Raw genomic sequence first — 23097 nt, forward strand, 5'->3', positions numbered from 1 at the left:
ACACACACACACACACACACACACACACACACACACACACACACACACACACACACACACACACACACACACACACACACACACACACACACACACACACACACACACACACACACACACACACACACACACACACACACACACACACACACACACACACACACACACACACACACACACACACACACACACACACACACACACACACACACACACACACACACACACACACACACACACACACACACACACACACACACACACACACACACACACACACACACACACACACACACACACACACACACACACACACACACACACACACACACACACACACACACACACACACACACACACACACACACACACACACACACACACACACACACACACACACACACACACACACACACACACACACACACACACACACACACACACACACACACACACACACACACACACACACACACACACACACACACACACACACACACACACACACACACACACACACACACACACACACACACACACACACACACACACACACACACACACACACACACACACACACACACACACACACACACACACACACACACACACACACACACACACACACACACACACACACACACACACACACACACACACACACACACACACACACACACACACACACAGACAGACAGACAGACAGAGGAAAAAAATATGTGCAACCTGCATATGAATTCGCCTGTTTAGGAAAAGCTATCTTCTGTGCCTTAGTACTATAACGTGTTTTCGAGAGTTGCATGACTCGGTTCTGTCCTGCCAAGGCGTGTGGTTAAGCACTTCGTGTGTAACGTTAGATGCAGCGGCCATTATCAGAACTGCAGCGGCGCTCACCTCCTGCTCTATGCAAGAATAAAGCAGGAGAAGCACCCGTAATTTAGAAAGCTCACCGCTATTCGTCCGCAAATTTGGCGAGTTAGTAAGGTGATCGTAGCAGTTGTTAGAGACGACCCTTAAGATTAAATTAATGTTAGCAAATACGCGCTGAAGAAATGAGACGATTAAGCACTCATGTGAAGGAAATGCAAAAGGATATATTTACAAAAACTTATTTACATGCCAAAATAGCTACTCGCGAATTCGCACCCGCTCGCGCACCCGCACCGTCGAGCATCGCACACACACACTCTCTGAGACACACTCGTTCCTTGTCGTCCGTCTCTTCGCTGTGTCTCCTCCCAGCGCCGCAGGCTACCGCGCACTTACAATGCACCGGAAGCGCACACACACGCACACACTCACGCGCACATGTGCACGGGCCCACTTGAAAGCAGACGCCGCGCTGCTCTCCAGTTCGTACTTCGGGTGGCGGGGGCATTGCCCGCGACCCTAACGACCACACCAATTGGTAACGAAGCGGGCGACCATCGGTCCGTTCGCAGAACGGCGGGTGGCGCCAAGGACGCTCCCCATACAGAAAGCACACGTGTGGGCACAAAAGCACGCTCGCTGCACAGAACGACACTTGCGGAAAGAAGAAACATGTGTATAATAAATGGCCCTTTCTTACACTCGGGCATTCTGACAAAACTTAACGGCCTCGTGAATAGAAGTGAACAAAACTGTACAACACACAAACACTTCGCAAACAGTCATGAAACATATACAGACGTATGAATACAACTAGAATAGAACGGATGCAGGCAGTAGACAAGTGGGTAAAATTAGTAGCACGCATCCTTGGATGTGGCCTGAAAAATAGTTACGCTCGGCACTGCGCGTTTGCGTTCCGAACGCTTGAGTGGCTGCGGGACACTCTCCACTTCTCTCGCAGTGTCTTCCTCTTCGGTGGATGACTCGTCGTCTTCTAAGCGGTCTTGCGGGTGCGTTGACGTCCACCCCTTAAGCTGTGACACGTGAGCTGTAGTCGCAAAACGATTATTCTTGCACTGATCGAGCTCTGTCACTCGATATGTATCAGAGGATAGAGCCTGGATTACTACCAACGGTCCTCTGTACTTACGCTGGGCCTTCGTCGGTTTTCCGGTCTGCTCAAGAGCCTTAGTCATGAACACGATGTCGCCGACATCGTAGAGACGTGCCGGGAAGTGTCTTCGATCATACGCTGCCTTGCTTTTCTCTTGCTCGGCGATGATGCGCTGTCGAACTCGTGTTCGCAATTCCTCGGGGTTTTCCCATTGGGCTTCGTCGCTGCCGACAATTCTTTTCAAGGCGGTGCTGTGGAACTCCGGCTGGTACCCGTACAGCATTTCGAAGGGTGTCTTGCCTGATGTCTTGTTTACGGCATTGTTGATGTCACGTTCTGCCTTTGAAAGTTTTTCGTCCCAATCGCGCTGCTTTGGATCGCTCATTGAAGTTGCGATGACGGGAAGAACTGTCCGGTTTACTCTCTCCACAAGGGCGTTTGCTTGCGGGTGGCGCGTCGAGTTAAGCACATGACGTATGCACCGTGCAGTGCAGAATTCCGCAAAGGCGCGCGACGTGAAGCAACTGCCTCTATCGCTAATAACTGTCCTTGGCAGACCTCTTTCGAGAACGAACTCCTCTAGCGCACGGAGCACATGCTTGGTTGATGTGTCGCGTGTAGCGATCAGTCTCACAAATCTGGTGAGGTTGTCAATGAACACAAGAAGGTACTGGTTGCGCTTCTTGCTTGGGACGAATGGCCCCATGTGGTTCATATGTATCACCTCGAACGGTCGTTTGCCCGGCGGAATTGGGCGTAAAAGACCTTCTCGTCTGCCAGCAGGTACTTTGTTGTAAATGCATTCGAAACACTGCGAAATGTGCTTCCGGACGTAGTTCCTCATTCGTGGGAACCAAAACTCTCTTGGATTTTGGAAACTGTCTTTTCCAGTGCGAAGCGTCCCATCAAATCATGCGATTGCACCAAAACCGCCTTTCGCATGCATTTTGGCAGTACGAATTTGAACTGCACGTTTCCGTCCTCTTTTATCTCTCTCACGAGTCTTCCCTCCCTCACGTTGTAACCCTTCGCTCTTGCCTTCTCTTCCTTCGTACGATCGCTCTCCGGTTTCTCCAGAATGGCTAGAAGCTCTCGCAGCTCTTCATCGCCTCTCTGAAGAACCATTACTTGTTCGGCAAGGTCACACGCCACGCATACCTCGAACCTTTCTTCTAGCAGGGAGTTCATCGTGTCTTGAGGAGCTTCCACGGGACCACGGCTGAGAGAGTCGACGTGGAGCATTCGCGTTCCCGGGCGGTGCTTGATTGTGAACTCGAACTCCTGGATCAAATCATACCACCTTGCGATTTGCGGCTTTTGGGTTCGCTGCGCGTTGAGGTAAACCAAAGCCTGGCAGTCGGTAACTATTGTAAAGTGTATTCCCAGCAGCAGCGGTCTGAGGCGATCCACTGCCCAAACAATTGCCATTAACTCGAGCTTAGACGAGTGGTACTTCTTTTCCGCGTCCGTCGTCTTTTTACTAACACAATAGACGAGATGCCATTTGTCGCCCTTCTTTTGGAGCAGCATTGCTGCTAGTCCTTTCGCACATGCATCGGTATGTAACTCAGTCTCCGCTTTCGGGTCATACAGCTGGAGTACAGGTTCACACATGAGCCCTGATTTGAGCTCCTGGAAACTTTCCTCTTGTTCAGAGCCCCATACAAATTTTTCTTATTTCTTGGTGAGCCTGGTGAGAGGTTCGGCAATCAGAGCATATTTCGCGATGAAACGCCGAAAGAAGCTCGTCAGCCCCAAGAACCGCCTGACGTCATGAGCGTTTTTCGGTACAGGGAAAAGCTCTATTGCCTGCACCTTAGCTTCTCCGGGCTGCACCGTTCCTTCCTTGAGGCGAAAACCCAGAAATTCAACGCTGTCCTTAGCGAAGGCGCACTTGCTAAGTCTCAGGGTTAGATTCGCCCTTTTGAAAGCTTCGAGAACCTGGCGCAGCCGCACGAGTAACTCGTTCCAGTTCCGTGCCGGAATGCCCACGTCATCCAAATAGCACATTGCAATCGTGCCCCTCAAAGGCCCCTCGATTCATCAGGCGTTGGAACACTGATGGAGCGTTTGTGAGCCCAAACGTTATCCTTTCGAACTGCGCTGTCTCATCAGGTGTTATGAAAGCTGTATTGCTCTTTGCTTCGTCGCTGAGTGGCAGCTGCAAATACCCGTGAGCAAGGTCCAGCACAGTGTACAGCTTCGCCCCAGACAGTTTCTCAAGCTGTTCGTCCATGCTAGGGAGCGGGTACTTTTCCTTCAATGTCTGCCCGTTCAGGCGGCGGTAACCGACGACTAAACGCTTCTCGCCGTTCTTTTTTTGCACTAGGATCACTGGGCTCGCGTAAGGCGACGAGGTCTCGCTTACGATACCCTCTCTTTTCCACTCTCCAACAATCTCACGAATTGTCTCTCTCTCCGCGGCATTTGTTCGGTACGGCCTAACCGCAACAGGCGAACCTCGAGGTGTCTCCGTGATGTTCATCTTAAGCACAGGAGTGCATCCCTGCTCGCTAATGTTGTTGGCGAAGCAGTCGCGATATTCATTTAGAAGGCCAAGAAGTTCAGCCTTTTGCTGCTTCGTTACTGAGGGCCCTACTTCAAGCTGCTGATCCTCGATTGGTCTGCACTCTGTCGCAACGCAGAAAACCTTGGGCTCAGTTGCATCGCTCTCGCTCACGCGGGCAGGTTGGTTTTGGCTGTCAGGTATCTCCACAACGTCAACCTCCATGACGCGCCCGAGTCGCCGTCCCCTTTTCACAAGCAAGTCTTTGTCTCCGCTCGCGAAAATCGGCACACTAATCTCCCCTTCTCTCATGTCGACAAGAATATAGCTTCCAAGTGTACTGAACAAAACAGGGCCTGAAAAATCGGAATCTGATGATAAGGTTATCCAATTAATGGAGTTAGAGTGAAACACGGTCTCTCTAGTCGCTTTCACACGCAGTCTGGGCTCATTCAACGGCTCCAGGTGAGAGAACGGACATACACTTTTGTGCCAGAAGCGCAAACAACCACCCAGCCTGGCGTAGGCCACGTAAGGTAGTTCTGTGTACGTTCTCCCGACAAGCAAGTCAACTGTCAAAGTATCGTCTGGCACTACAAGAAAAGGAACGTTCTCGCATTTGACACCGTCGATCTCAAGGTCTGTGTAGCACTTGCCGATCGCCCTGGCTGAAGGAGTGCCTTGGCTGCCGAAACCGTAGAGGGCCGTGGCATCCTTCGTCAGCCTCGCACCGCAACGTGCAGCCGCAGAGGCACGCAGGAGGCATCCAGAGCTGCCGTTGTCGATCATGCCGACGAGGGTCGTCATCCCGTTCAGCATGGCCTGCTTCAGTAGCGCTCCAGGGGCGATTTTCCGTTCGGTGTCGGTCACTGTGTTGGTCTCGTTGCTTTGGCTCATCGAAAAATGACGCTGCGTGTGGCCGCTCTTCCCACAGCGTAAGCATTTCATCTCATGCCTTTCTTCTGGACAATTGCGGGAGATGTATCCGAATCGCCCACAGTTGTAGCATTTGAACTGGCCTCTTTCGTTGGTCAGGGGTGGTCTCCTGTCCTTGCCAAATCGATCGTACGTAGTCTTCCGCGCAGGTGGTGTTTCTGCAACCCTTTCGGTGGCCGCCGTGAATTGCCTCTTCTCATGCGTGCCGCCAAACCTTTGCTCCCGCTCTCGGTCGATACGCTCAAATTCCATAATATCGTGGAGAAGATCGTCGTCGTCCTCGTGGGTGCGTCCAAGTAGCATAGTACAGAGTTGGCTTGAGCGGAGACCGGTCAGCACCTGCTCCCAGGTGTCACAAAAATCGAGGTTGGCCTCTCGACAAAGAGGCACCTTTGAATGGAAATAGGCTGTTGTGCTTTCGTTGCGCTGCTGTACTCGCTCCTGCATCTTCCTCCATCGTTCTGCCGCTCGTGTCTGGCCGCAGAAGGTGCGGCGGAAGTGGTAGTCAAAATTTTCCCACGACGTACTCACTTCTTTGCGAGAACGCAGCCAGTCCTTGGCAGGTCCCACAAGGTGGCACTTAGCAGTCTCCAACTTGAATGGTTCAGGCCATCGGTGCAGTGTAGCGGTGGTCTGCAGGTTTCCCAGCCACTCTTTCGCCGACGCCGCATCGCCGCTGCCATCGAAGTCAGAAATGTTCTTGCTGAGGTCAGGCATCACCTGATAGGTTGTTGTTGCTGCTGCCACGCCTGGCGCTCCTGATGACGCTGGTAGAGCGAGCCTTTCCAGCAGACTGGCCAACAGACGGTCTTTTTCCCGATCGCGCTCAGGAAGTCGCTCACTGAAATGCTGTCGCTCACTTTTCCTCCATCTTGACCGTCGGTGGTGCCCGCTGTCGCTCCTGAAGGTGTCTCGCTCATGGTCGTGATTAACTACAGTTCGCTCTCTGGAATTCGCAGTCTCCAGTCAGGTTCGCGCAGTTACAATCCCACTTCTGATTAATGTTAGAGATGACCGTTAAGATTAAATTATTGTTAGCAAATACGCGCTGAACAAATGAGACGATTAAGCACTCATGTGAAGGAAATGCAAAAGGATATATTTACAAAAACTTATTTACATGCCAAAATAGTTACTCGCGAATTCGCACCCGCTCGCGCACCCGCACCGTCGAGCATCGCACACACACTTTCTCTGAGACACACTCGTTCCTTGTCGTCCGTCTCTTCGCTGTGTCTCCTCCCAGCGCCGCAGGCTACCGCGCACTTACAATGCACCGGAAGCGCACACACACGCACACACGAACGCGCACATGTGCACGGGCCCACTTGAAAGCAGACGCCGCGCTGCTCTCCAGTTCGTACTTCGGGTGGCGGGGGCATTGCCCGCGACCCTAACGACCACACCAATTGGTAACGAAGCGGGCGACCAGCGGTCCGTTCGCAGAACGGCGGGTGGCGCCAAGGACGCTCCCCATACAGAAAGCACACGTGTGGGCACAAAAGCACGCTCGCTGCACAGAACGACACTTGCGGAAAGAAGAAACATGTGTATAATAAATGGCCCTTTCTTACACAGTCAATAGATGATTCATGTTTCTAAAGCAGGACCTAAAGCAGAACAATATTTTCAGAGCGTTAGCTCTTCTAAGCTGTCCGATGTCGGCGTCGCCCTTGCTGGCGCCTGCAAGCCAGGCTTGTCGCTCCCTGCTTATGTTTTGCTAAAAGCGCCGGCTGCGATGGCTTGCTCGGCTGACTTGGCACCACGCGAAGACTCTCCAAGAGCATTTTGTTGCATATTAATGAACTCATAAATAATGCTTTCAGCTTCTTGCGCTCCTTAACGGGTGCCTGAAATCACGGCTGATAAAAGAATCCGACCTTCTCTGTGATAAAGCGCTGCTGGAAGCTGGTACTGTGTCTCTCTGTGCTATGTTTCTCCGTCATCATCCCTTGCGGTTTGTAAGCCCACGTGTGCAGCCAGAATGCTAAGATTCAGAATGAATGCACCGAAAAAAATCACAGCACTTATATTTAGTTCTCTACTTTGTCTGCGCGATAAACGCTTTTCTTCTGCTAGTAATTTGTTAGAAGGCATCTAAAAGGCCATGCTGAGCCCTTTTTTATGTTCAACCAGATTTTTCAGAATTGTAATTTCCGTAGCCTGTAGCATCCTCCTTTGTTATAACGCAGGCCTCCATTATCATCTGAGGCTTAGGCAAACATTTTATGTACAAAAATAACTGATGGGCACGTTGGTCTGACATGATCTCCAATGAAACAGCGCAACGGCACAAGGCCAGAGGACAAGAAAGGACGATACACAGCGCTGACTAACAACAGAATGTTTATTCAGTGAGCCATGCTTATAAAGCCGCCAGGGACACTGAAAAAAAACAGAAAAAACTCACAGAACCGTGACAGATATCTCTCCAACCAGGCACGTATTTGATAACACAAGGCTAGCACGTGTGCAAAAATTCATGTTCTTTCTGCAAGATAGCGACAGAAGGGATGCTTACGCACCTCTGACCCAGCTTCAAGATCTCAGACGCTTCGATAACTTCTCTAGTCAGCTGATCTTTGTGTCTATCAACAATTCTGCTTTTGTCATACAGAGGCTGGCACGAACAATCACGACAGTGAACATCAATGTGGCGGGCAGCGTTCTTGACATCATTTTTGTGCTCCCTCAGCCTATCGTTCAAACAACGACCAGTTTGTCCAACATATGAACCACCACAACTCAAAGGGATCGAATAAACCAGATTCCCTACGTACTTCACAAATTTAAACCTCATGCTTTTTTGTGCAGATGGGTTCACCTTCATTTGACTTTTTGGGGCCATTTACACGCGCGCACAGACTTCTCAATTTCACAGGAGCTGAAAACACATCTTCTCCGGCTTTCTTACCTATTCGTTTCAAATTATGCGATACAACATGAATGTAGGATATCACAGACACATTTTTTCTTCTGGATTCTTTTCAAATTATGCGATACAACCAGAAGAAAAAATGTGTCTGTGATACCCTACATTCATGTTGTTTCGCATAATTTGAAAAGAATAGGTAAGAGAGCCGGAGTAGATGTTGTGTGTGAGAAGTCTGTGCGCGCGTGTACATGGCCCCAAAAAGTCAAATGAAGGTGAACCCATCTGCACAAAAAAGCATGAGGTAAAATTTGTGAACTGCGTAGAGAATCTGGTTTATTCGATCCCTTTGAGTTGTGGTGGTTCATATGTTGGACAAACTGGTCGTTGTTTGAACGATAGGCTGAGGGAGCACAAAAACGATGTCAAGAACGCTGCCCGCCACATTGGTGTTCACTGTCGTGATTGTTCGTGCCAGCCTCTGTATGACAAAAGCAGCATTGTTGATCGACACAAAGATCAGCTGACTAGAGAAGTTATCGAAGCGTCTGAGATCTTGAAGCTGGGTCAGAGGTGTGTAAGCAACCCTTCTGTCGCTATCTTGCAGAAAGAACATGAATTTTTGAACACGTGTTAGCCTTGTGTTATCAAATACGTGCCTGGTTGGAGAGATGTCTGTCACGTTTCTGTGTGTTTCTTTCTGTTTTTTCAGTGTCCCTGGCGCCTTTATAAGCATGGCTCACTGAATAAACATTCTGTTGTTAGTCAGTGCTGTGTATCGTCCTTTCATGTCCTCTGGCCTTGTGCCGTTGCGCTGATTCATTGGAAACATTTTCTTTTTTTATGTAGGGGGTGGGGTGGGGGCGGCAGGCGACCGCAAAGATGCAGGTCAAGGGACTGCCATTTTTTATGCAGGAAGCACTGATATCGATCTCTATGACTATGCCATTGTGCTTTGAGAGCAGCTATTAAAACCTGGGCCAACATTCTAAAGATCGGCGGCAAACCCAGAACAACGACCACGAAAGTAACGCGGTGCCGTATCCGCTGCTTTCAACCTCGGACCGTTTCCGCATCTGGCAAACAAGTGCTAGGCTCAGCGGAGCCACTTCGAATGGGCTCCAAATACCGGCACTACGCTGCAGCCACTCGTTTTCCTGGACCCACAAAGAATAGCAATCCTCAACTGCCATTGCTATATCCCGCATTGAATGCTCGCAAAATTCTATGTTAAATGAAATAGCGTTGATTCGCACCACTCAGTCAAAAGTCGAGGATTCAATTTCTAGCCTTTCGTCGCGAGTTGACGCACTAGAAAAAAAAAATCGCGGGAACAAATCAATGAAGTACCCCAAGCACTTCATGCACTTGTAGCTAAACTACTTTTAGAAAAATGTGATGACCCCGAGAAAGTCTGCGGCTCCCTAACTTGCTGTTTTTTTGGAATCACAGATCAACAGGATGCAACGTCGTCAGAGTCTGAATTGCGAATCGTTTCATTCAGCTCTCAGGAGCTACATATCACCATTGGCAATAAAGACTTTCAGCGTGCTCAAAGACTTGGTCGTTTACACTTAGAAAAAACCTCCCTATCATTGTCAATTTCGCGAGCTTCAAAAGACAAAGCACGAATACTTTCTGCCATTTAGAGGCTCAAGAACTCGTCGTTTAAAATCCGTGAAGACTACTCAACACGGGTGCGCTCGGCAAGGAAGAAACTTTTTTCGCATGGTCAGCAAAGCGCTGGTTCATTAAAGATCTGTTTTGATAAAATTTTTTATGAACAACAGATAGCTTTTGTGCGATGCTGCAACCGATTTCGTAGTGGAGCAAATTTTATAGCGCTTAAGAAGACAGTAACATTTGTCTTTAATACACCAACCTTTGCAAACTCCAAAGCGTCTACCCCTTACCCGAACAGATAGATCGGTACCAGTTTTACTAACCAAACGCCGTAGCTATTTCCCAAAGGAAAACAGCGTTGAAGGTATATTGAATGACAATAGCACCGCTATCACCATCCTCACAAAAACTTGGCTCACACCTGATGTACAGAATAAAAAAAGCTTTTGCAGGATAAGCAATCTTGTGCTTTTTTCCACAGTGAAAGATCAGGGCGCAGGGCAGGAGGCGTGATGGTTCTCCTTAAGCGTACCTTGCTTTGGTTTGGTTTATGGGGGTTTAACGTTCCAAAGCGACTCAGGCTATGAGGGACGCCATAGTGAAGGGCTCCGGAAATTTCGACCACCTGGGGTTCTTTAACGTGCACTGACATCGCATAGTGCACGGGCCTCTAGAATTTCGCCTCCATCGAAATTCAACCGCCGCGGCCGGGATCGAACCCTCGTCTTTAGGGCCAGCAGCAGAGCGCCATAACCACTCAGCCATCGCGGCGGCTAAGTACCTTGCTTTCTTCTGCTATTGCAATTATTATTGAAAGAGAAATCCTTAGTGTGAACTTTTGATTTTCCTATTGCACCAACATTATTACTGACTGTTACTGAGCCCAGACTGCGATCACTCGTTCACTGATGACCTACGTGCCATTCTACTTGATCTGAAAAACCAATTTCCCCACGCAAACCGCATAGATTGCGGTGATATTAACTTTCGAAACATTGACTGAGACAATCTGAGTGCATCTTCCCGCCAATCCAGCGATTTCCTGGATCACATTTTCCAATTTCACCTTTCCCAATCTGTCAGAGAACCAATCCGTGGTAGCACCATCCTAGATCTCGCCCTTGGGTAAAATACGGAGTTAATCCGTATTTTTTTAAACCAATCATTGTCATAAACCGACGGTCTTAGCGATGATAGCATTGTGATGTTCTACAGCAAATCTGCCTTTTCCAAAATCAGTAGTAAATTTACCAAATTACCCCACCATTTTAAGCAGTAGGCTCCCAACAGGTCCAGCGATGAAAAGTGGTCTCTCTATAAAGGAACAATTATATCTTTAACTGAATCTTATGTACCCCTCGTTTGCAGTCGTGGTGATGCCGTAAAATTATGGTTTACAAATTAATAAAAAGTTATGTAATAGGAAAAACGCTTATTCTGTGAAGCTAAGAACTCTGTAAAGCAGACAAGATTCGCAGCATAAATAAAACTCACACTCTAACTTTTTGTGCTGAGAATCGTGTCTCCGGTATTTATAGCAGACAACTGGCCCAAACCACCGTGCTACTGCAACGCAAGCTCTCTGATTCAGCACCTGAACGGGAAAGTACTTCAGCTATATGAGCGGTTAAACCAAGTAGCTGAGAAGCACTAAACGAAATATTTACAACAGGGATTTGCTTGGCATCCTTCTAGGTGATGTTAGGACGGCGCTAAAAGAACAAGGACAAAAGAGGCACAAGAACACAACAGGACACGCACCTGTCCTGTTGTGTTCTTGTGCTTCTTTTGTCCTTGTTCTTTTCGCGCCGTCCTGGCATCATCTAGGAGCTATGCGCCAATTAGCCCAAACCAAAGTACTTCTTGGCATCCTTCGAAATAACCCAGAAAAGTTTTCTACCTTGTTAACTCCCAACCGTAGTGGGTCGCATAATATAGCTTTATTAGATGAAGATGGTTCTCATGGTCCAAAAGTGCGTCGTTCTGATGTCATGAATGCGTAATTCACGCCTGTTTTTGCTCAGGAACCGACCGTAAATATTTTTATATCGCAGAGCCGAAATTTCCCACACATGCCGCCAGTTAGTACCTCAGCCGAAGTAATCTGTAGAGTAACCGATAATTTAAAGACATCCTGTGCTCCACGGCATGGTAACATTTCTTTAAAATTCTTAAACCTAACAAACCAATATCCAGCCGTGTTCTGGAAACTATTTTCAAGCATGAAAATCTCGTCTCAGTGCAAGATCAGCAGTGTTGCATCTCCGATAAGCTCCGATCAGTCCAATTATCATCGTACCTCGCTAACGTGCGTTGCTTGCAAGCTCACAGAACATATCATTTACTTTCACCTGTAGGCGCACCTCGATAACAATTCCTTTTCTTTTCCAAGCAGCACCCATTCTGTGCTGGCTACTCATGCGAAAGCCAAATTTTTTAATTCACAGCTTACCTCACCTAAACATGGGCTTATCTTTTCAAACAGACGTCTTTTACTTCGATTTTTCTAAGGGTTTTTACCGTGTTCCCAATCTGCGCCTCATCTTCAATATTTCCCGCGTTTCGCTGGAGACGCTAATATTATCATGGATTGTCTAATCGCACGTAATTCACCGTCATGTACAGCCATCCTTCCGCCACGATAAACGTTATCTCAGCAGTCCTACAGGGTTCAGGTCTTGGCCGAATAACATTCTTAATCTTGGTCAATAACCTTCCTTCTGACATTTCATCATCCATTCGCCTGTTCGCAGATGACTGTGTACTCTAGCGCTGTATTTGCACTAAAAGCGATTTATCATTGCTCCAGGACGATATAAACCTAACCAAACTTAGTGTTAAAAATGGCTCACGATGCTGAATGCAGCAAATGTAAACTCATGCACGTGTCCCGAAAATGGTCTTACATCCTCTCCTCATACTCACTAAACCTGATCGACTTCCCTAAAGTTGAATTTTATAGGTATCTCGGCATCGAAAGAACAAGTATTCTTAACTGGACTGCACAAACCACGCCACATGTTGCAAGCGTTTCTAAATAACTACAATTCATTAGATATCACTCACACTTTTTACGTGTACAGGTAGACTAATGTCATATGAATCATTCATCCGCACTAAACTTAGATATACATGAACTATATGGAACCCCCATCAAGAGTACCTAATCCAGGTGTTAGAGGCATTTTGCAAATCGGGCAGCTAGTTTTTTTAACATCCGAAATGATGCGCGGCTTAGCGTTACTAACGTCATTACTTCCATTGGTGTAACTCCGCTGGCAGCTGCTCGTAAGATAGCAAGACTTTCCCTATTTCATAAACTGAATCACACTTTCCTGCAATTTTGTAAGAGCCCAATTATGCCTCCCCCCCCCCCCCCCCCTTATTGAGATCTGCACGATGTTTATTCAGTTACCTACGTGTTCAGCACAATCATGGTTCATCGAGCGCTTTCTTTAAATATTTCTCCAACTTACATAGCGCAGCGGAATACATTCACCGACGATGTGGTCAGGGAATGAAACCGTATAAAGTTTTAAAAGTTATTGTTACAATATTTCTACTCATACTTCCTGTTATAAGTCCTCTTATTTCCTGTTTATTGTTTTGTTTCATTTCCATGTCTCATGGTATCAACAAATGTGTCAACATTGCTTGCAATTTATTGTGTGTAATTTATTTTAATGATTTTTTGCAACCTGCTAAAACCATCTCTAACCCTTCCCCCCCACCATGTAAATAAATGATGATGATAAGGAAAAACTGAATGAAAAGGGATGGCAAGTAATCCGGAAAGATGCGTGCCGTGCCATAGTGAAAACACATTGAGTGCATTTTATTGCATAGAATTTTGATTCACCTCAACTGATACTCTCAACAGCAGTTCCTGTGCGGATAAAATGACGAACGAGAAAATGGCAGCAGCCGCAAGTACTGCTGATATATTTCCTACATCGTGGTGCCAATATGTCGGAAACTATAACAGAAATATCGTTTTGAGTCGAGCAGCTATGAATGTCATGTAAGTTCCTTCTTTGTCATATTATCGTTTGATTTAATTCATGGGATAGTAGTAAGGCTATGACTCACATACTCTACTGCACACCAATAACTGAGCCGTTCCTTTCATAATTTTTATTTCGCACCGTTGTGATGTCCGAACTTCATAACCATCGCGCATTGTCTTTAGAAGAATGCTTTAGAGGAGTATCAACTCTAGAGGATAAACTTTAGAGGAGTATAAAATTTGCTTAGAAGAGTATAAACTTACAGTCAGGTCTTCCAAAGCTCACCGGTGCCTTTTAACAACCCATTTTGTTTTCACTGAAGCCCTCGTTAAGTATTAAAATGACGCTTGCTTTATGAGAATGAGCGTTGCTGATAGAGCATAAGTGCTGAATATTCGTTGCTCGCAGACGTCAGCGCAAAATTTTAACCTTTGCTCTCAGCAAATACTTGAAAAACTGCCTCGTTTTTTGATGAAAATAAATAAATACTACTTTGCAACCCACATTTAAAATTCATCTTTCGGTGTGTTTTCAAAGCGAATATGCTACCTATTTTTACAAAACAAATTTACTAAGCGCAACAGACCGAGGAGGAGAAGACAAAACACGAAACACAGGATGGGCGCTGCTGCCTGTTAGAGGAGTGTTAAACGTGCCCGGTATGCTGTGTGTAAGTCGTGAGCACTTCAGAAGCTGGTTTGACAGTTTAGTCCATAATGAAATATTTGTACTGGGTCTTTTAGAGCATGCTTCCTTTCTTCTGCTTTGTTTTACAGCTAAATATACTATTTCCGCTGGTCAGTACGAGGTGTTTAGAGCCTTCTGCTCTGAAGCCTTCTTTCTATTCACACAGGTAGTGCTCTTCTTTGCCTAAAAAAACATTGTAATGATTCTTATTAGCATCCATAAGATTGCCCCAATGGTACCAAGTGCCTTGCTTGAGATGAATGGACCACTGCCCGTTAAAAAGCAATTAGTCTCGCAGCAGAGCACACCTCTAGTGTCTCGGTGGTCTTGGCGGTTATCGTTTTCTCGGAGTCCATATCTCGCAGGAGCTTTGCCATCGGTGCCTCGTGCGCCTGGATCAGTTGCTGCTTCTCAGCCTGTGCAGCAGTTTCCTTCTCCCGCATCAGTTCAATCACCTCTAAGAGCGAGAAAGAGAGATAGCAACCCGAATGTGCCACACCTCCGCAGAGAACGTTAACCGCTGCTGACTCGCTGCTGCAGCCCACTTCTTTTCTCCAGGCCTCCTGTGGGGCAGGCAGCAGCGGCGAGTAACGCAACCTCAAGCTGGACAGCGAAGGCCACGGGACGCGTGCGCGGCAACTGACCTCTGCTAGTGGACGTGGCATAGCACGCTACTCAGACCTGCGGTTTCCGAATGACGCATCGAGGTAGCAGAGATTCGCTGTGGCACAGCGCAGAGCACAATTGTGTATTCAGGGTTTTATGAATAATATGGTAATTTGTATGAGCACGGTAAACTGTTTGTTTGCAACCAGCTGCCTAACTGTAATGAAAAGCTACTAACTAGGATTATTTCACGAAATTACTAGCTCAGATTTTTCACCGTCACTCGACGCTCGGCACTAATGGTACTACTGCGCCAGAAAAGTCATATTTCAACAAAATCAACCTTTATTTGGAGTCTAGCGGCAGACTTCGCCGAATCACCCTGCTTACTGGACGCATGTGTAAATCCTGCCATATAAACCACTGGACGTCACGTCAGATGTGAAGCAAATTGAGCCTGCTTTGCCAACGAATTCACTCACTGTTTGGGCTGGTAAATTTCAACCCTGTGCAGGGGAAGTGCAGAAAGGCTGTTATGGAAATACGCGAGGAAAAGAACAACTGTATCTTCTTCACGCCGGCTGGCGGCACAGAACGCACCTGCTCTCTGCTTCCCTGAATGGCGTCCGCCAGCCTCGCCTGATAACTTTTGTTCTGCTCCTCCAAGGTAAGAATCCTTTCCTGGAATTCCGAGCGCTCAACCTCCAGCTCCATCTGGGTGGTCTTGAGCTTTTCCTCATGTTCCTGCAGGTGTTCTACGAAGCTTTCATTATATGTGGTCAATATCATACCTTTAAATACGTTAAATGGGACTCACATCTTCCACTTGGAAACATGAATAGATAACGACGCAAAGCACAGCGCACGACCGTGCTATCACGAAGACATAAGTCTCCTGCAAAATCTGAGTTATCAGGTAAACTTGCCTCAAGTGGTTTTCAGCGTCAGCTTCGCGCTGGCATAAGACAATAGATTATTTCGTGCACAGATGTGCACTAAAAAATACACCGAGACCCGTAGCCGGTTTGTAATCCATTCCCTACGACGACTGGTCACCGATCACCAGAACCGTGGCTAGTATCCCCGCACACAAATCCTACGCCTTTTGGTTACATTGACTGGAGTGTCTATGTTGAGAGCTTCGAACTCTCGGGAACGCAAGAGTGCGCCAACCACTGTCGAAAGCACCAATACAAGGGAGCATCCTCAAATGCCCCCAAAACATATAAGCGGGTTATCTTCAAAATTATTCCGATGCACCGTTGCTACCGGCAACTAAGTCTAGCATATTTCAGAAATGAAATATACTTTCCAGGAAGGATTACTCTTAAAAGCCTCTATTTCAAGATTTCCGACACTCATAAATCGTATGACTTTTTTATACGCCAGTTGCTAACTGCCTGTTTAAAAAACACTGATAACTAGCTTTTGATTTCTTCTGGCATCGAGACAATGCAGTCTCAGTACATGACGCAGACATGGCTGTGATGTTTACTCATGATGGCAAAAGCAAAGAGCGAAATCTTTTATATTAAAATTTCTGTGATGTTTTTTTATAGAATTTAGCGTCTCAAAGCAAAGAGGCTATGAGGGATGCCGTAGTAGAGGTCTCCAGATAATCACGACCACTTGGGGTTCAGTAACCTGTGCTGTCATAGCCAGTACACGGGCCTCTAGCATTTCGCCTCCATACAAATGCGGCTGTCGCGGGCGGGGTCAAACCCGCCGCTTTAGAGTCAGCAGCCGACTTTCACAAGCACGCAGCCTCTGCGGCGTCAATAATGAAAGTTTTAGCTGGTAGGAATACGACGTTTAAGAATTTAAATGCCTGTTCTTCGCTGTACGTGATGTCTCGACCATAAGAATGTCTAAGAAAGTAAAACGGAATGTCGGCGGATTGCAAAATCTGAACGAAGTGAACAATGAAAAAAGGTAGCCGCGGTTCCACACAAGCTTAGCCTTCGGAAGTATCCAAAAAATAAAGGATCAAGCTTAAAGCGTCTCTGAGGCGCAAATAAAGCATGTAGGTTCTGTTCTTTGTATGCATAACATGGGACAGGGTGATGACTTGACACACAAGGAGACTTTCACGATAAATATTTGTTATTTTAGTCCCCTCCAACATGTTATTTCCACGGTGATTGGGTCAAAAAGGTCAGAATATACGCATGTTTATTTAGAAGGAGTGGCCTTTATTCCTAAACAGAGAAGGGAAGAGGTGGCGTGAAGGCGGTGCGAATGGCCCAACGCCATAGCGAAAGGCAGACGGGAGTCTAGCAGCGCCTTTGTGTAGTTATGCGGTCTTCGCGGTGGCCAAATCCAGATCTCGTAGGTCGAAAGCTAGAGTGATTTGTGGGCGCGGTTGATGTGGCAACCAAATTGAGCACGGTGTTATTTGTTGGCTTACTATCCAGCGATTTGTGGGCGCGGTTGATGTGGCAACCAAATTGAGCACGGTGTTATTTGTTGGCTTACTATCCAGTGACACTTAATTCCCTGATACTAGGTGACAGATTTAAAATACAATATCTCTTAGTACTGCAAGCTCCTCACATGGCAAAAAATGAACAGGGAAGAAGCAGTGTAGAACTTTTTTCCTGCTTGTAAACAAACCAGGCAAAGGATGACGAGAGTGGCTTCACAAAACACTTCCGGCGGAAGAACATCGGGAATCTTAGTCGCGTGTTTTGAACTGAAGCTGGTGGAGCCGCCACAGCTTTTGTAGCTTCTACTTTTCTTGCTTTCGTTAGTTTCTTGAAACTTCGAGTGAATATACGAAGCAGAGAGAGAGTCAAGCTCACAAAAGGTAGCGAGACGACAAACTAGCTGGGAATCTTCCACTGCGCCTAGCTCAACTGTGAAGAAGAACAGGATAGTCGGGAATCAGCTCCCGCTTCTACGGACAGCATAAATATTGCATATTTACTGTGGCGTAGAAAGCGCGGATGCAGCTTTCCACGCCATCTTGGCATTTCAAGCGGCGGTAATGCGCTGCAAGTTAACTTTTCTTTTAATTAGAGGGGTGCCTATTACGTACTCGAATCGACACTGATAACACCTCGGGCGTAATCGACTCAGACTTCGGCACTTAGCTGCGCACACAAAACGCGACGACAAAGAGCAAAGAGTTATTGTTAGTAGTCACGGTTATCTTACGCAATCAAATATACAGCGCTGGCTGTCGACGAACAAAGAGAGGACGAGAAACACAGTCAGCGCAATTGCGTGCTTCGTTCTCTCTTCGTCCGTCGTCTGGCACCGCTGCATATTTGAGTATCTCTCTCAAATAAACCTGTCCGGGCATGCACCCTGCTTATCTGATGGAAACTCGCTCTGCTTGAATGCAGCGTGGCTGCGCGACAGAGGATATAATGTAGCTCGTGCACGAAATCAAGCTAATCAAGATATCTGAATGGCGGCACTATACCCTCTCGTTGTACCCAATTAGGAACCCTTCCTCTGGGAGCGCGACAGCAGTGTAGCCGGAGCACCAAGTGACTTCCCGAAAACACGAAAAGACGATTGTAAAAAAAAACATGGAAAAGGCTAAGGTAGACATTTCCGATTTTGCTTCACACTAATTTTAATGCGGACGCTACTGCTTAGTTTGCTGATATCGAGAAGGTCACAAAAACATAGTTGGCTGACAGAGTGGCCAGTCGGAAGAGTGACGCCTGGTAGGTACTTAACCCTACCACGGTGGTATCTTCCCAAGGATTTACAAGGAAGCATAGGAGGGCAAGAGTTTCCTAATGACTACTACACATGGTTGTGTTTACAGCTATGTAGATCAGTGAAGTCTCAGGTATGTGCCTGCTCTGTGGACCTTACTTAGCATTTAAGTGTGGCTATGGTGGAGGACTTTCCAGCAAAATACGCTAGGCTAACCCCACCAGTAGCTTCCGAAAACCTCAACCTCAGCTCGCAATGGTGTTATCCTGGTATGCGAAGTCTACGAACAACTAAGACCTGGCTAAAATTCGCTTCGGTAGACTATCCTGACAAGGTAGGAGTTACATTCCAGCTTCCTCTATGTGCAGCATGCATTTCAGATTGGTAGCACCGATTCTTGGCACTGGTCAAGTAAAATGGGTCAGTGAAACTAGTTTATTATGCTATTTTTACTTTGAAATTTGACAGAGAATATTAATTGCTTACAAGATCCGATAATATTTTTTTTTCACTCATGTGACCGAGAAAAATAAGCATTTAAAAAGCTTCGCAGTCATCTTTAAATTTTACTGTCATCTTGTCGGGCCTAGAGAAGGAAAGCAATGTCTCCAGAGCTACTTTCTTCATGGAGAACTCGCCATATGCTTGCGCCCGCAGGCTCTTAGCCTCTATCATCTAATTCACTTGAGTGATTACTTTTTGCTGAATAACGGCTTCATCCTTCAGCCTTTCGGGCATTCCGCTCAGCTTCTCGATCGTGTCCTGTATGCATTACAAAGATATGTTTACCTCCTGTGCCATTTATCCTACTTTTGAACAGGGGTCTTTCTCGTCCGTAGTTGGAAGAACCGCATAGTTCTGTCAACTTATTCACCACACAGTCGCCTCAGTTTGGCCCCTGTGAGAGTTTTGAGGCACAACTTTTCATGCACACTCCAAAACACTGCAACAAATCGGCTGCAGTTTCGTGTTTTCAGTTGAAAAATATTTTTGACACTCTGCAGAGCTATTTACACCTCGAAAAAATCGAGCGTTACCTTCATTTGGATGGTCTGGGTGACTCGCTCCCTGATGTCCTGGCTCAGTGCCGTGATTATTTTTTCCTGAAGGCCGCTTTTTTCCTTCAGCTTCTCGTGCTCTCCAGTCAGCTTTACCCACGTGTCCTACATACATGTGTCGTAAACACTCTTCGTGAGCGCCACAGAAACTTTGATGTAGTGCGCTCGTATCTTTTTTGAACTCTATATAGCTGCCGGTGCGACCCTAAATGAAACAGAAACCAAAATTCTATTTCATTTTCATGTGAAGCGTTCTCCCAATAGTATTGAAAATTATAAACATTCTTTTGTAAACCTAAGCAGACCGCATATATTACATAAATGCATGGCTCTTAGAGCAGCACATTCTATGGATAACCAAAGGGCCACATCTTCAAGTCAATATAAATATGTACCACGAATAAATACGCAAACACTGCAAGAAGCATTCCAAATCATTTAATTTATCGCTAGATCGCGAATAGGTTCTTGCACCTGATCTGTTTCTGGACAAAATTAAGATATCTGACAGCGTTTTTTCAATAAATCAACGATTTATACCAATACGCGGACGATACATCTATTGTGTCTTGTTGTGCTAATAATTCTGATGAACTTAGCTGCTTGTAAAAGAGGACAACTAAGCTATGATCTGGTTATCGAATAGTTTAGTTAGCATGAGGACTGTAAGAACGCTACTTGCCTGCTTCCATAACACTACCAAAAATTAACCACGTATCCACACGTGGTGATGTGCATGATGCATGCTGCCATGGAGATGCAATCACGCGTCTATCTCATTATTTTTCATTCATACTACTCATGCAGGATGCTGCAGAATTCCTACAAGTTTCTGACTTTTGGCGCATCCAAATTACGTGAAACACAGTAAGCGGCGATTGAAGATAGTAGAGCAACAGCTCCTGTTCTCGAAAGATCTTGAAAATCTTCGTGCAAAGCACCCCCCCCCCCCCTCCCTTCCCGAAGCATCAGTTCCGGTCCCTGGTCGTGTGTAATGTTATACTTTGACGGTGCAACGCGGTCGATAGGCGGGTCTCACGAACAACTGCATGCTTCCTGTCCTTTAGAAGAGGCGGCTTTGCAATCCCTACTGAGGCGATGGTATTATGCGGTTCGTCGCTTTCGACGGCACTCTTCACCATGAGTGCCAGGAATCCCTTAAGGTTTTGGTTTATTTTCGCCGTTTCTCATATTATTAATTTCCGTTTAACACCTATCTGTGGCGCCAGGGAGCAGTTCCTTTATATGTGTTTTTTTTTCAACGCTGAGGCTACGGCGCAGAAAGCAGGCGAGGCGGAGTGTCCATTTTCGCCACGGACAATATCCAATATCTGTCTAAAGAACTACTGCGTATTTTACATAGGCCACTAGCGCTCTTAAACGTCCTGCTTGTGCAACTGTTATGATTACACACATCTAGCTGTTTAACATGCCCGCGTCAACCTGTTATGTACCCATTTTCGGTGAAACATTGTAACGCGGTTTGTGTCGACGACGAAGCGGAGGAAATGATTGGCGTCGACGAAAAAGAAGCTGGTCGGCGTGGCCGGTTTGAGGTCTCCGCGCCCGTCACAAAACGTTCAAGCTGCACGCCTCAGACGTGTATAGTGCCTGCTGAGTACGTAAAATATGTTGGGGCGTTTTTTTTATAGTGTTCTTTCATAAACCTGTCATTATCCCCGCCACTGCAAAAAGTTGCGTGAGACTTTTTCTAAATGACATCGTATGCTCTTTCTTAGCGATTTTGCATCGGAACAATTTATTGTCAACCGTAAGGTTACTGTGTGCTGTGCTATGAATCGACTGTTCATAGTGATTTTACTGTCAGATGGAGTTCAGAAATAACTGAATCTTCCTTTGTTATGGTCGTACAGCAGCGTATGATTAATGTAAAATGAAAGATAGGCATGTTTTTAGTTATTGAGTTTACTGAACTTTATTTCAATGATTCTCACCAGCTGTTATCCGCATTGCTTTGTTCCTAAGGCTTTATTAATTTCCACTTTAATTGCTGGCGGGGTGTTCCATTGATGTTCTCTACTGCCTCTCTCATCAACGTTCTGGTTACATTCGCTACTAAATATATTTGTGTAGAACTCTTCGGCTACTTTACCTACGTTGTCCATTTTGCTGATGACGTTGTGAGATTGTGATAGAAAAACTGTCCACAATGTATAAGCAAAGTATCAAGCCCACAAGGAGCTTGCAAGAACGCTAAGATTATCTTAATGCATAAGGCAGGAGACGTCAAGGACATCAAATATTAGAGACTCATCACCTTACTATCCATTGCCTAGAAGGCATTTACTAAGCCACTCGCTAATAGAGTAAGGACAACCTTAGACGTCAAGCAACCGAATCGTCAGGCAGCCTTTTCTAAAGGGTACTCGACAATAGACCACATTCACACTATGCTCAATGGTCATGAAGACACTGCAGAATTAGCCGCCGCGGTGGTCGAGTGGTTATGGCGCTCGGCTGCTGGCCCGAAAGACGCAGGTTCGATCTCGACCGCGGCGGTCGAATTTCGATGGAGGCGAAATTCTAGGGGCCCGTGTACTTTGCGATGTCAGTGCACGTTAAAGAACCCCAGGTGGTCGAAAATTCCGGGGCCCTTTACTACACCATCCCTCATAGCCTGAGTCGCTTTGGGACGTTAAACCCCGATAAACGAAACATTGCATAATTAGGGAGCACAAGGGCCTTTTTTAAATACTGGAAGATATATATAACGAGTGCACAGCTACCATAGCCCGACGCAAATTCATCAATAAAAATTGGCAGTGGCTTAAATTGGCTAACCCTGGAATTCAGCTGAAAGCAAGCACACCTGCTATGCTTCTCAGGCTCGTCCTTGGCAGCTCAGGTAAACGCTCGCGACCGCCGCTATACATATACCCACACGACCACATTACTATGATGTGCTATCACATTGTTTTACGACACCCCCTCGGCAGTCATCACGTGCGTTCAGTTAGCCCCATCATATGTTCTTGGGTCAAAAGTCAACCCAAAGTTCACCCAATGTCAAAAGTCAAAGGTATACTAAAGGTCATGGGTCAAGATCAGGGGCCAATGGTTCGGCACCATGACTGCACCACTTATACTCACACACGGCTAACGTGGCTGGGCTGAAAGCTTTC

The 23097-nt window shown here is 46.5% G+C and overlaps 2 protein-coding genes across 2 annotated transcripts in view; both read right to left on the reverse strand.

Moving 5' to 3' along the window:
* Positions 1 to 23097, reverse strand: part of LOC144132340 (uncharacterized) — a 243571-nt gene that overhangs the window by 67258 nt on the left and 153216 nt on the right. The window contains exons 36-37 of the mRNA XM_077664664.1: positions 19934 to 20059; positions 15825 to 15968 (exon numbers count right to left, since the gene is read on the reverse strand). Coding sequence (XP_077520790.1) covers positions 15825 to 15968; positions 19934 to 20059 — 270 coding nt within the window. The remainder of the gene's footprint in view (positions 1 to 15824; positions 15969 to 19933; positions 20060 to 23097) is intronic.
* On the reverse strand, positions 1075 to 7769 carry LOC144132339 (uncharacterized). Its single transcript, XM_077664663.1, has one exon. It carries the CDS (start codon positions 6144 to 6146, stop codon positions 3981 to 3983), a length of 2166 nt encoding a protein of 721 aa, XP_077520789.1. The 5' UTR covers positions 6147 to 7769; the 3' UTR covers positions 1075 to 3980.

Source organism: Amblyomma americanum, chromosome 5 (genome assembly GCF_052857255.1).
Source record: "Amblyomma americanum isolate KBUSLIRL-KWMA chromosome 5, ASM5285725v1, whole genome shotgun sequence".
NCBI lineage: Eukaryota > Metazoa > Arthropoda > Arachnida > Ixodida > Ixodidae > Amblyomma > Amblyomma americanum.